Below are 14,937 nucleotides of genomic sequence, written 5' to 3' on the forward strand. Positions count from 1 at the left end.
AAAAGAAAAAAGAAAAAGAAAATGAAGCAAAAATAAATTTTAAAAATAAAATGAAGCAAAGAAACATAAAACATACATGGGCTTCCTCAATTTCTTTTCTTTTTTTTAAATTTTATTTTATTTTTTTGAGAAAGAGTCTTGCGCTGTCATCAGTATAGAGTTCAGTGGCACACTCTTCGCTCACTGCAACTCTGCCTCCCAGATTCAAGTGATTCTCCTGCCTCAGCCTCCAGAGTAGCTGGGACTACAGGCCCACGCCACCACGCCCAGCTAATTTTTATATTTTGAGTAGAAACACAGTTTCGCTATGTTGGGGAGGATGGTCTCAATCTCTTGACCTCGTGATTCACCTGCCTCAGCCTCCCAAAGTGCTGGGATTACAGGGGTGAGCCACCGCGCCCGGCCAGCTTCCTCCATTTCAATAATGAGTTTCCTCTTACAGGCAGGTAAAAGAACTAAAGTAATCATCACAGCCATATATACATGAATTAAACTTTCACTACTTGGCATCTTTTGCATTCACCACTAAACTTTTTCCCTTTGAGAGGGAGAGAAGAGCTAAGTAGAAGACAGAACGGTGGGAACCAGGAAATATTATAAGGGATAAGTCACCCAGAACTCTTTTCTTACAAATAGAATAAAAAATAAAAGCAAAGCCTTCATGGCAAAATGGAAGAAAAAAAGCAGAAATCCAAGGTATAATAAGAAGTTGGGTCTGTTTTAATAAAGGGTCACAGCTAGTCATTTCAATTAACCTTTGCTAGTTCTTCCCAAGTGACAAACCAACAACATTGAACTACTGAAGTGCTAGAGTCAAAAGACCTGGATTCTAGCCTCAATTTTGCCACTGATTAGTCCTGGAATGTTATGCCTTCTTGATGGCATTCAGTATGTATTAATTTTTATCTATCTAGAGTTTAGAGTCTAGTAAGCTACTAACCTCTCTGAGCTTCAGTTTGCTCCTTAGGAAAACACTATAATGAAAAGCACCATCAGTACAGTAACCATTCTCTTCCAAAAATACAGATTAGCTTATATAGTAGTATTAAGCATTACACATAAAAGTCTAAGCTTTGTGGGAATATAAAATTGAATCACATGAAGAATTTCTTAAACCCTCCAAAATGAGGTTTTAGGGAAGGAAGGGCAGAGGCATATATACAATTCTCCAGTACCAGGCAAGTAAAAGCAGCTCCAGTCATATGTAGTAAATAGTAAAAGTTTAGTATGGTTAACATTCTCCAGGCCAAATCATTTAATAGCATTAACAGGAATTTTGCATATACTAAATTCGTAATGTCTACGTGAAGTGAGAAAGGGGAATGACTCTCTTCCCTAAATTATCTATGAAGGCACTAAGAAAGTAGAAATTTATCCACACAAGATCACAGTAGACGTAAATGTCAGCAGTTGCTGCATTTAAATGGTGAGACTATGGGTAATTTGTTCTTTCTCCTTTTCTCATTTTCTTCCACAAATATGTATAAATTTTGCAATACAAAAATTAACACACCATCAACACCTTCAGCCAAATTAAAAAGTTAAGTATATATACAGACAATTAACAAAATACTGTGATAGCCTATCTCTTTCAGAGAATAGAAAATAGTTGTATTGGGCTAAAGCATAAGGTGCAAGCTGGGAAGGAGTGAGAGATAAAGCTAGAAAATACATTAAGTAGGAGCATTAAAAAACGTGAAGAAAGAAAATTCTTTTCTCTAGGCAGTGCACATGCTGCCTGTCCTCAGTCTGGTGGCTTCACTGACGGGCACACTGCTCTCGGCTGATCCCTGCCGAACTGTGGGAATGGCTGCCTGGGCAGGATCCTTTACAACCCCTTCTCTGCTCCTCCATCGTCACAAGAAATAAATCTCTCTTGAAACTCTCTGGGCTGCTCTCGGAAAGGCAAGCAGATATTCAAGGGCCCTTCCATTTTCCCTCCAGTGGGCAGCAAGCCCGGCATTTGTAGCACCCACTGTTGGCAGTGTGGCCAGGTGCTTGTTACCTTGAAAAATGGATACTGGACAGGAACATGTGGTTGCTCTCATGAACATGGACTGTTTTTTTGTTGTTGGTGTTCATGTGGAGCAGCAGCAAAATTCTCATTTGAGGAATAAACTTTGTGCAGTTGTACAGTACAAATCATGGAAACGTGGTGGAATAATTGCAGTGAGTTATGAAGCTCAATTATTTGGGGTCACTACATACAGGCAGATGATGCTAAGAAGTTATGTCCAGGTCTTCTACTGGCACAAGTTCATGAGTCCCGTGGGAAAGCTAACCTGGCCAAGTACCGGGAAGCCAGTGCTGAAGTAATGGAGGTAATGTCTTGTTTTGCTGTGATGAACGTGCCAGCATCGATGAGGCTTATGTAGATCTGACCAGTGCTGTCCAAGAGAGACTACAAAAGCTACAAGGTCGGCCTATCTCAGCAGACTTCTTGCCAAGCACTTACAATGAAGGGTGCCCTCAAGGCCCCACAACAGCAGAGGAGACTGTTCAGAAAAGGTAGCTCCAGGGCTGGGCGTGGTGGCTCACGCCTGTAATCCAAGCACTTTGGAGGCCCAGGCGGGCGGATCACCCGAGGTTGGGAGTTCAAGACCAGCCTGACCAACATGATGAAACCCCGTCTTAGAAGGAAAAAAAAAAAAAGGTAGCTCCATAGCATCATATTCCTTCTGCTTCCTGCCTTTGGAACCTGCTTTGCTTGGTTATGCTGATTCTCCTTCGAATAACTGAAAGGAAACTTATACTACAGCCTGAATGAATCAAAAGGACTCACATGGAAGGATATACTAATTTTCTGATCTTTCCAGGTACAGGGATGTTGAAAAGCTGTGAAATGTGTATGAAAGTAAATTTTTCTTTAGATATAACTAGGGCAGGTTAGTGTTATCAACAGAAGGCAGAAGGTTGACTGGGCACTTTGTCATTGATAGCTTAATTCCTATCATTGTAACTTACTGTCTTGGCTTCTTCTATAAGGGTGAGCTTTTTAAAGGGGGACCTCAGGTATAGGGAGTTCAGTCATTCAAAATTCCTAATCACTTCTTAGCATATTATCACATATGGGCTGCACGATGCCCTTCTCATTGTATTTTACTACTTTTCCCCTTCATAGTGATTTTGCCACTCTCTCTGCACCCCACTTACCCTCTTGTACCCACCAATATATCTGATATATCTTAGATGTGTATATATCTTTATAAGTTACATAGTACTGCTTTGTGTATGTGCTTTTTAATTACAAGGTGATTTTGTACTATTATGGATCTCATTCTTTTTCTTAATTTTCCTTCAATGGTGACCTTAGAGATCTGTCCATGTGGCTGTATTTACATGTAATTGATGGCTTTGATGGCTGTTACTTGCAGTATAATCCATGATATGGATCCACCATGTTTACAGACCATTTTCCCTAGTGAGGAGTTCAGTGGTTGAGTCTACTGTTGTACTGTAACAGTTTACACTCCCTCTTAGCAGGACACAGAAGTTCCTGTTTCTCCCATATTCTCTCCACAACTGGTATCATCTAATGTTTAAAAATATTTGCCAGTATAATGTTTTTCTGTTTTGCTTTGATTTACATTTATCTGATTACTAATTGAGATTGAAGATCTCTTCATACTTATAAGCCAGCCGAGTTTCTACTTCGATGATTTGCTTATTTATAATCTTTGCCCATTTGTCCATGGAATACTTGAAAATTTATTTTTTGATTTGTAAGAGTTCCTTGTATATCCTGTATATCCTAATTATTAGTTCCTTATCTTTTTTTTTTTTGAGATGGGAGTCTCACTGTGTTGCCCAGGCTGCAGTGCAGTGGCTATTCACAGATGTAATCATGGCTCATTGCAGCCTTGAACCCTGGGCTCAAACGATCCTCCTGCCTCAGCCTCCAGAGTAGCTGGGACTACAGGTGTGTGCCATCATGCCCAGCTAATTTATATATTTTTTTGTAGAGACAGGGTCTCACTATGTTGCCCAGGCTTATATATATATTTTTTATTTTCTACTTGGTTATTGATGTGTTATAAAATGATAAATGGTCTTTTAAAATAAGTTCATTTTTATTTATTTTTTTAAAAAGAAAATGGTTTTCTCTAGATAGTTGGATTATGAATAGATGCCTCTTTTCTTTCTGCTGATCTGGATTCCTTCATTTGTGTAAAAGAGTTTGACTTTCTGCTGAGGATAATGGGAGGCCATTAAAGCAAGGGCTTTTAAATCAGGGTCCAAAGACGACATCAAGGAATCTGTGAACTACCTGAAATTATATCCAAAGCTCAAAACTTAATATGTTACAGCATTTTTCTAGGAAGAGGGTTCGTAGTTTTTGTACCAAGTGAGTCCACTGCACTCTCTCTCATACACAATTAAGAATCATTGCTTTTAAGAAGTTTAAATAAGAGAGTGATGCGATCAGATTTGTTTTTTAAAGTCACTCAGGTAGCAGCATGGATTAGAAAGGGGTAAGACAAAGATTAGGGAAATCAGTGAAGAGGTTATCTCAGTGAGGGAGGCTAAAGTGAGAAGGCCTACATAAAAGCGGTGGCAGTGGGCGATGCTACTAAGAGCTAACACTTCTTCTTAACGCTTACCATGTGCTAGTCACAATGTTAAGCAACAGCCCTATTATCAGTTAGCTATTATCAGCATCCTTTTACAAATGAGCACACCAAAGCCTCATGAGTTTGAGCCCTTGTCTAAAACACAGTAAGGGGAAAGAACTAATCCTGTACTCATCCTTCCTCCCACCCGACCTCCTGGAAGGCAGGCATTTTGTTATTGCCACTTGACACTGAGCAACTTGCCAATTTCAGCTGCTTTTACGGGGAAATGCTTGAGTTTAGCTCCAAATTCAACCACAAAATCGATGCCATTAGCCACCAGACTAACCTTAAGTGAAAGAGTTAGATTTGAAGTAAATGTAATACAATTTGGCAAACCAATTAGAAAAAAAAAAAAAAAAAAAAAAAAAAAAAAGGAAGACTCCCAAGAAATCAGGGGTCATTCACTGAAGTAGAGTAATAGCATGAAGAGGGGTTGGAAAGGAGCAGGAAGAAGAAAACAGAAAATAAAGTGATTTTTGGCATACTGAACTTGAGGGACCTACAGGCACCTTAGCTCTCTAGTGGATGGGATAGACCTGAGCTGAAGATAGATATTTAGTGGTTTTTGAAGCTCTGTATGTGAAATAAAAAAGAGGTCTTGGGACATGCATTGCTAAGGCAAAATGACATAGTTCGAAGTACAAGCTCTGGAGTCAGACTGCCTGCACTTAAATCCTTACTCCAACACTTACCAACTACTATATTGGGCAAGTTTCTCATCTTCTCTAATCCTGAGTCTCCTGAGCTCTAAGTTGGGGGTCAATAAAAGAATCTACTTCATAGGATGGCAAAGTGGGTCTAAACAGATAATGCATGTAAAACACTTAGCATCATGTAAAGCACTGAATATCTTAAGTCTTGAAGTCTGAATATAATTTCAGGTAGTTCACAGATTCCTTGATGCCATTTTTGGACCCTGATTAAAAACTCTTGCTTTAATGGCCTCCCATTATCTTAAGCATAAGTTCAATAAATACTTTTCTGAGGACAAATCCTACAGAACATCAACACAGGAACACACAAAAGCAGTCCCCAGACAAATCTGAGAAGGAGTTGCCAAAGACTGGAAAAAATCTAGAAGCCAAAGTTAAGACGATATATGAGTTTCAAGAAAGTAGGAATAATTGACGATGTCAACTGCTACAGAGATGTCAAGAAAGCAAAAAGACTGCAAAGCTGAAGTGAATTTAGCAGTTGGTGTCTTTTGAAAGATGAGTTTCAGGGATGTGGTGGGGGCAGAAGCTGGTGAGAATGAGAGCTATGAAAGGCTGCAGTGCATACTATTATTACAAGAGCATAGCTTCTGGAAGAAAAGATAATAATTAGATTGGTAATTAGTGACAGGTTACTAATGAGAGGGAAGAAGCTGGGGGATTATTTTATTTTGTGTTAAATTTAACATGAGGGAAGAAAGGAGCTAGTCACAGAGACAGAGAAGCTAAAAATACAGAGTGAGAGAAGAAATTATTAGTGGCCTAAAGTACCAGATGAGGCAGAAAAGGGGATTCATCCTGGGGAACAAAGTAAGACTCTATCTTGACAAAATATAAAAAAATTAGCCGGGTGTGAGCTACTCAGGTGGCTACTGAGGATCCTCAAGTTGGGAGATCACTTGAGCCCAGGAGGTCAAAGCTGCAGTGAGCTGTGATTGTGCCACTCAACTCCAGCCTGGGTGACAGAGAGAGATCGTCTCAAGAGCTAAAATTAAAAAAAAAAAAAAAAAAAAAAAAAAGGAAAAAGGATCCAGGGCACAGGTAAAGGAATTTACTTTAGGCAGGATGAGATACTCTATTTCACTCAGACAAGAAATAAGGAAGGTAAATGCAAAAACACTTATGTTTTTAGATAAGATGGGCCAGAAAACTGAGGAATTCCCACCTGATATGGTTAGGCTTTGTGCCCCACCCAAATTATTTTCTTTCCTTTTTTTTTTTTTTAAATACAGTCTCACTCTGTTGCCTAGGCTGAAGTGCAGGGGTGTGATCTCAGCTCACTGCAAACCTCCGCCTCCTGGGTTCAAAGCAATTTTTGTCCCTTAGCCTCCAGGGCAGCTGGATTACAGGTTTGTGCCACCACAACAAGATAATTTTTTTATTTTTTTTGTGGAGATGGGGGTTTCGCCATGTTGGCCAGGCTGCTCTGGAACTCCTAACCTCAAGCAATCCATCTGCCCCGGCCTCCCAAAGAAGGCCAGCTCAAATCTCATTTTGAATTGTAATCCCCAGGTGTTTAGGGAGAGACCTGGTGGGAAGTGACTGGATTATGAGGGGCGGTTCCCCCAGGCTGTTCTTGTAATAGTGAGTGAATTCTCAGGAGATCTGATGGTTTTATAAAAGGTAGTTTCTTCTGTGCTAATACACACTTGCTCTCACCTGCCGACACATAAGACAAGTCTTTGCTTTTCCTTCGCCTTCTGCCATAACTGTAAGTTTCCTGAGGCCTCCTCAGCCACGTGGAACTGTGGGTCAATCAAACCTCTTTCCTTTATAAATTACCCAGTCTTGGGTATTTCTTTATAGCAGTGTGAGAACAGACTACTGTCATTGTCACTGCTAACATGCCAGGCACATGACTAGGATTTTTAAAATCATTTACTCCAAACACTGTGTTTTTACTATTTGCTAGGCACTTTGCTGGGTCCTGGGGACACAACAGTGAACAGCGCACACTGCTTGATTAACCCTCGTGACAACTCTATGAGGCAGAAATTCCCATAATCCCTATTTTACTCATGAGGAAACTGAAGCTTTGAAAGGGTAAGTAACCTAAGCCTAAGGCCACACTGCAGGGCAAGGGGCACTGACTCATACTGGCCAACTCTGGAGTCTGAAGTCTTAACCATTAACCAAGTGAGGATGGTAAGGTCCATGCACCCTCAGCACATGAGGAGAAGTCTCAGTGGACCTGAAAAGAGCAGAAAGCCTTAGAACACCTGCATAGAGATACATAGAAGTCAAGGTCACGTATACATCAGCTACACAAGCAGGATTAGACCTGAGATGTCCACATTCTCATGCAAGTTCTCTGTCCAAGGGAGGACATTTTCATTCCAAGGGTGTACAGCAACATTAAGAGAGGCAATCTTTTTATATGACAAGGGTAATATTTAGTAGATTTGGTGACTACAGTGTCAAATGGTGGTCTTATCCTTTTAAAATGAAGAAATCACTTCTAACACTGAGTATTCAACAGGTCCAAGACAAACAACAGATCTTCTCAAAGGTTCAATGTTTTTATAGATGTTATTATTATTGCTTTAGGTTTTGACTATTGCCTTCCCTTCAAATACATTCATGGGCCACAAAATGATGTTTTGGTCAACGAAGAGCCACACATACAACAGTGGTCTCATAAGATTATAAGGAAACTGAAAAATTCCTATTGCCTTGTGACATCACAGCTGCCATGACATCATAGCATAAAGCATTACCTTTTCTTCCTTTCTTTTTCTTTTTTAATTGAGACGGAGTCCCGTTCTGTCGCCCAGACTGGAGTGCAGTGGCATGATCTTGGTTCACTGCAACCTCTGCCTCCCAGGTTCAAGCAATTCTCCTGCCTTAGCCTCCCGAGTAGCTGAGACTATAGGCACATGCCACCATGCCAGCTCATTTCTGTATTTTTAGTAGAGTTGAGTTTCTCTACTAAAAATGTTGGCCAGACTGTCGAACTCCTGACCTCAGGTGATGTGCCTACCTTGGCCTCCCTAGGCATCTATTGTTAGATGTGTTTATATATGGGAATACCTCTTTGTTACAACTGCCTACAGTATTCAATATAGTAACACGCTGCACAGGTTTGTACCTTGGGGGCAATAGGCCACACCATATGGCCTAGGTATGTAGCAGACTCTACCATGTAGGTTAGTGTAAGTACACTCCATGACATTTGCACAACGAAATCACCTAACCATGCAGCCTAGGTGTGTAGTAGACTCTATCATGTGGGTTTGTGTACGTATACCCCGTGATAGTGGCACAACGAAGTCGCCTAACGACACGGTTGTAGGAATGTATCCCTATCATTAAGTGAAGGATAACAGTTGCTTAAAGTGCTTAAATATCTGTGATTTCATTAATATCTCCTGAGATTTTTTTTTAGATGAAAAAATCTCATAAATGTAAAATTATTTCACCAAAATCATACTAAGTGAAAAAGCTGGAATGATTCCCAGCTCTTAAGATGACTAAACTTCCTAAACAGACATGTGTCCACTCCTGACCTCAGCTCCTCTCCCCTCCACTGGAAATATGTACCGTGGATCCAGAGATGATGAATATATACAAAAGCACTGTGAATTGTTGGCAATTTTTTCTTTCCTTGGGGAAACTACCTCTAGAACTGACTGGAGCTTTATCATAAAAATTGAGGGTTTTTAGAACCTTGTAGAAGAGACTGAATCATTCTTCTTGAATACAGGAGGTACTCAATAAATATTTGCTAAACGAATCATTTCTGCAATTCTTAAAAACTAAGCTTTCTCAGAAGAGTAGAGGATAGGAGTATGAGCAACTGTGTGTGTGAGATACCTCTCAGGCCTCTGCAAGATTAACTTCGCTATGCTGCGAACCATTATGGGAGCAAAGAACTAGAAGTTCAGCACATCCAAGCTTCCAGAAGAGTGACTAGCAGGATCAGAGCCAAAGAAAGATGTAATCATAGCTGGGATCAAATGACAGAACAGCATCCTTCTGGGTCGGTGTGGTGTGCTTTTTTAACCAGCTAATTTACATTTTAATCAAAGGTAAGAGGAGAAATGGTCCATTTCTTTCCCACAACCCCAGAAGTTAATCAAGATCATGGACTGGAGCTTTAATACACAGAGAGAGAATAGCCCTGTGACTGCAGTGAGACTAGAGCAAGGTGTCAGGGAAAGAAAAGGCCACAGACTTTTACTGAACTGTTTTAAAACACTAATCTAGAAGGTAGATAAGGATAGCAGAGGGAAGGTGAATTTTTAGGGCCAGTGTTCTTGTGTAGAACGCATGACATACTAAACAGAAACGAAAACCTCTCCAGGGTGTGTAAGGAATGCACATCATAAAATCTATCAAGAAACAATCTATCAAATTCCTTGAGAAATGGTCTTACAGGGGGTTGGGGGGGGCGGGAGAAAACCAAGTGCATTTTTTTTTTTCAAATCCGACAAAAGCCTGGATGTTAACCTTTAGAAAGCCACAGAATGTGCAAAGCTTTCTATTCAGTTTAGACAGTCATTCTCTAAATCAATGATTTATAGAAACCTGTGAAGGTTTCTGGAAATTATTCAGTACTTCTCCACTGGAGTATTTATAAATAAGCAGCTTTGTCAAGAAAGATAGTTGTGGAGAGAAAATCAAAGAAAAAAGGGAAAAAATTCATGGTTTAAAATCAGATCTCAAAATACAGCCAAAAGAAATGTATAGATTATTCTGGCTTGAGAAAAAAAATCATCAACAACTGGTTGACCTAAACCTGGTAAAACTAATTTTACATACTCAAATAATTCTGGATAAACAACAACAATTTCTTTTTTTCTGAGCAATAACAATTTCCTTTTTTATTTCTATTTTATTTTCTTTTTTTAGTTTTATTTTTGTTTTGTTTTGAATGGAAACTGACATAGACTGTGAACAGAAGAGGGAAAAAACCTAACAGCCACTTGTAAGCTTGATTAAAGGGTATATGAAAAGTACTTTGCAATCCTTAAACTACAAATACCTCCCGATTAGCACAACCAAGTACATCACTGATACACTAATAGAACAGCTAAAGAAATGATAATTGTTCACTCTCCTTCCCACTTTTCCTCCAAAAATCTCAATGATAGGCCCAACACCTAATCTCTTGCCAACCAAAAACCTATGATCTTCAACACACTCATTCTCGGTACTTTACTTTAAAAAGAGTAACATTTAGCCTTAGATATTCAGAAATTTATCTAATTATATATTACATACAATTCACTGAGAATCTGAGGCTGATCAAAAAGTCATCAACCCAGAAGTTAGCTCTAAATCCAAGGTGAACAGCAAGGATAAAATAACACAGCAGACACATGTAAGAAATCAGTATTTCAATGCAAGGGCCAAATAGCAAAAGGCTTCTTCCTCCCACCTTTCTACTTCCACAGACCCCTATGTAACACCTCCAGAGCCACTCCACAATGACCACAAATCTTATGTACCCCAACGTTAAACGTAACTACACTGAGTACTTACTTGTCTTGGAAAACATCCTGAGCAGTTACTTGATCCTTTTTCTTGGCTTCAATCAGAGGAAAAAGGGTCTTTATTTTAGAGAGTGGAATCTGAGATTTCTTTGTCACCTCAGTGGGAGGATTCAGCATATTCCAAATATGCTGCTGAATTGGGGGCAGAGGCTCCCGGGGATGTAAAGCTCTGTGCAGCAGACACTGTTGGAAAAAGTAAGGATTTTAAAATACAGATGAAGACATATATGGCTTCTTTATACTTTCTGATCAGGGATCTTCCATCTTTAGTGTGGATGGGCTGTATGATTCATACCATATGTAAAAAATAACAAAGAGCATTCCCCCAGAACCGTCTTTGTTAGCAGGATATTGGTCAATACCTAAAACCCACTATAAAAACAGATCCAAGCCTAGCAGCAGTATCTTCTGCTCTGGACCTCCTAGAAAGGAGCCTCGCCTTATAAAACACAAAATTCGCCAAAATACCTAATTCCAAGATCCTCTGACAATCTGGGATTATAACTTTCTCATTATAATCCTTTAATCTCTTAACCATACTGTGCTTTCTCCCTCACTTAATCTTAGAGAATGCCATGTGGTGGATGAAACAGGTGGATACAGGGAAGCTGTCCATGCTCCGTGAGTCCCAGAGAGAAGTCTGCGAAAGAGGTGAGAATACCGAGTTGTCCCCAAACTTTCAAGGGTGCTGAGTTTGCAATTTTCTCCATGAGTCCATTTACCTTTTCCCCTCCCCACTGATATCACTCTTGCCCAGGCCCCACCGCCTTGCCCCTGGCCTACCACAGTCACCTAACTGGTCTCCTGGCTTCTCCTTCCAATGTCTGACTGGAAGTGGTCCGAGAATGAACTGCTCACCATACCCTAGGAAGTCCTGACGTGGCCCTGCTTGCCTCCTCAACCATGTCACCTAACTGTTCTCCTCACTCACAACCACAATGGGCTGGGCTCCTCCTGCTTCGCTCATACATCAAGCTCATCCTACCTTTGGGGCCTGGGCCTAACACGCCCTCTGCCTCCTCTGTCTTTCCCTAGATTTTGAAAGAATTAGCTCTTCTTTAAAAAAAAAATAATAATAATTTTGGTCTTTGCTCAAATACAGCCTTAGAGAAGCCTTCCCTGACACTCTATACAAAGCAGCCCCTCCGCCCTCATCCTACCACCCTGTCATTTTCCATCACTTCCCATATATTTTTTACAGCCTCCATTATCTAAAATTATCCATTCTTTAGTTTACTTGTTTTATTATCTAACCCTCGTCCTTAACAGTAGGGCTCTTCTCTTCTTTATTGCTGAATTATAAGCACCAAAAATACTACATGGCACATAATAAGCACCTGGTAGATAATGGCTGCAGGAATAAAGGGCTCTTTTCCAGGGCTCTAGCTGTTGACAGCAGTGCCAAGAAGCAACACCAAGGTGCCAAGATCAAGACCAGGGCAGTTCTCCACTGCCCATGTGAGTGAAGTTCTGCACAGCATGCCACTTCATTCAACCACCTATCCTGCCTTAAGTACACTATGCCAGGCCTTGGCCTGCCAAGAAAAGAAAATGCTCTAAAAGGAATATAGAAGTGGTAAGCAGTAAGATTAGATGTCATCAACTATCAGTTTATTGATGTTTTCCTTCCTTTGATAAAGATTAATTCCAAAATTAAGGTATTAACTATTCCCACTTTTAAACAACTTATAAATTTGTAATTCTAAACAAACAAACAAACAAAACACCAGGGAGCTGAAGAGCTCCTATAATTTCAAATTACTGTTCCTATCAGAAAGTGTATGATTTATACTATTCAATGGATTCCCTTCACTGAAGAAATGGAAGCTGAAAGTTTCTATTCTTAAAAAATTAAAGATGCTTACGTTTAACAGTGAATATCATCCAAGAGTCAATGTCCCGTAAATTTGGAAAACCCTGAGGTAGGAATTAAGTAACAGTTTCCTCCAGAAATTCCATGTGCTTCTTCCTGCACCCTCCCCGTATTTCAACCAGCAACCACAACTATTCCTTCTCCATAGTATAATCATTTATCTCAGATTTTCACTCCTGCTTCTTTCCCAAATACCTGACTTTCCCTTGAGCATCAATAACATAAGGCCTATTCAATGTAAAGCAGGATAATCCCAAAATTGTTTAAGCAAATCCAAAAGATCCCAAACTCTGTGAATCTACACCCCACCTTCTTATTATACGCATAATCCTTAATTCACAGGGCTCTCCCTTAGTTCATTAAAATATCTCAACAGCTTAGAAGGTCCTAAAGATGTAAAGCAGTAATCAAACACTCAACATGGCAGACTACCTCTCATAAACTCTTGAAGATTCTATCTGTGATATCTAGTTGACATTTCTTGGAAAAAAGCTAGACCAACCAATGAATAAATATCCTACCCAGCCTTCCTACTGAAAAACATTCCAGGTTTTCAGCATGAGCTCCAGGCAATCTTTTCAGTGTTATCATCCGTAAGTCAATTAACAAAGGATCTAAAAGAGATGTTCTGAAGTACGGACCTCTCTCTCATATTTCCTGAAAGGTCACATTTTATGCAAATTAAGCTAAGTGAGACACTTATAAAATTCATTCAAGTAAAAATTCCCAATGCATGAAAAAAATGGGATTATGAGAAAGTGACATTTCTGAGTAACTGAGAAGCTGAGATCACAGTTCCTGACATATTTACTTCTTTTAAGCAACTGTTACTAAATGTGATTTTTACAATTTGAAAAAGATTAGCTCAGAAGTTACTAATATTCTGATTTAAGCAACACTGTAGCAATTATTTAAAAAGTGGTTTTAACTATATACTTGATAAAATATATATTTTCAGCATTTTTTCAAAATTAGAATTAAATTAACCTCTTGCTTACAAATTGATTATTAATCTCTCTCTCCTCCCAGCTCATGTACCCTTAGCTGTAGGTATTTCATTCAAAAAGAAAAAAAGAAGTCTTCTTGGGTCCCACATCCTCATAGTGCTTATTGTATCCTCTTTCTGTCTCCTTTCATCAGGAAGTCTTTCTCATCCAGGCATTGTAACCTGGCTTGCAGAACATTACTCAACAGATTGTGCTCAAAATCTTCAAACTGGACTACAAATTCCTAAAGACCCTTTGCTAAGCTCACCTCTACTCGCCATTGTGCATGTGACTTGCAATTCTTTCCTTTCCAACTCTTTTCTTCCTGTGCCTTCCAAGGTGCATTTCTCCTAGTTTTCTACCTCACTGACTTTTGTTGGGTGGTGGAGGTAGGGGCATTTGGTTTTGTTTTTTAACAGCCCTTTTCTGTATGTCTAATTATTCACTCCTGTGTTGGGGTTTTGTTATTTTGTTCTCTCTCTCTCTCAGTCAACGTCCTCTCCCAGACGATCTTACTGTTCACTTGTCCTTCTGCCTCAATGAGGACTTTCAAATCCATGCATTTAGACCTGACTTGTCTTCTGGGCTCTGCAACCCTGTTTCCAACTTCCCACTGACTGTCTCTACAGAGATATCCAATAGATTTTCTCAAATTTAACACTTGTGAAAATCAATGAATTATCTTTTCCACCTGCTCATTCTGTATTCCTTATCATACTGAACGGTGACATCATCTTTTCAGTCACCCAAGCTAGAATCCTGTTATCTTCAATTCCACTTGATTTTCCATCACTCACTCCAGTTCTATCTACCGTACCTTCTAAATGCCTTAAGAATTGATTCTCCTCTCTACGCTCTCCATCAATGCTTTAACTCTTAAGGCTTCAAGTGGGCCACTACAAATTCTTTAATAATTACCCACTGCCATAAAATCCAAATGACTGAGTGTGGCATACAAGGTATTCACCACCTACCTACCACTTACCTTCTCTGTCACCTTTTCCACTATTTGCCATAGAGAACTTACCCTGCAGCCAAAAAGAACTGTTTGCGGATCCCTAGACACATCCTACCTCTTCATATTTTCATGTTTTTCCACGTTATTTCTTTTGCATGGCATACTTTCCTTACAACATGCATGTACGTTCTTTTTTTCTTTTAAAACTCTGTCCGGCCGGGCGCGGTGGCTCAAGCCTGTAATCCCAGCACTTTGGGAGGCAAAGGCGGGTGGATCACAAGGTCAAGAGATCGAGACCA

The 14,937-nt window shown here is 39.8% G+C and overlaps 1 protein-coding gene across 1 annotated transcript in view; it reads right to left on the reverse strand.

The window, feature by feature from the left end:
* Positions 1-14,937, reverse strand: part of XRCC5 (X-ray repair cross complementing 5) — a 99,958-nt gene that overhangs the window by 48,490 nt on the left and 36,531 nt on the right. Inside the window, exon 14 of the mRNA XM_017534951.2 lies at positions 10,811-11,004. Within this exon, the coding sequence (XP_017390440.2) occupies positions 10,811-11,004 (194 nt within the window). The remainder of the gene's footprint in view (positions 1-10,810; positions 11,005-14,937) is intronic.

Source organism: Cebus imitator, unplaced genomic scaffold (assembly GCF_001604975.1).
Source record: "Cebus imitator isolate Cc_AM_T3 unplaced genomic scaffold, Cebus_imitator-1.0 Scaffold89, whole genome shotgun sequence".
NCBI classification, from domain to species: Eukaryota; Metazoa; Chordata; class Mammalia; order Primates; family Cebidae; genus Cebus; species Cebus imitator.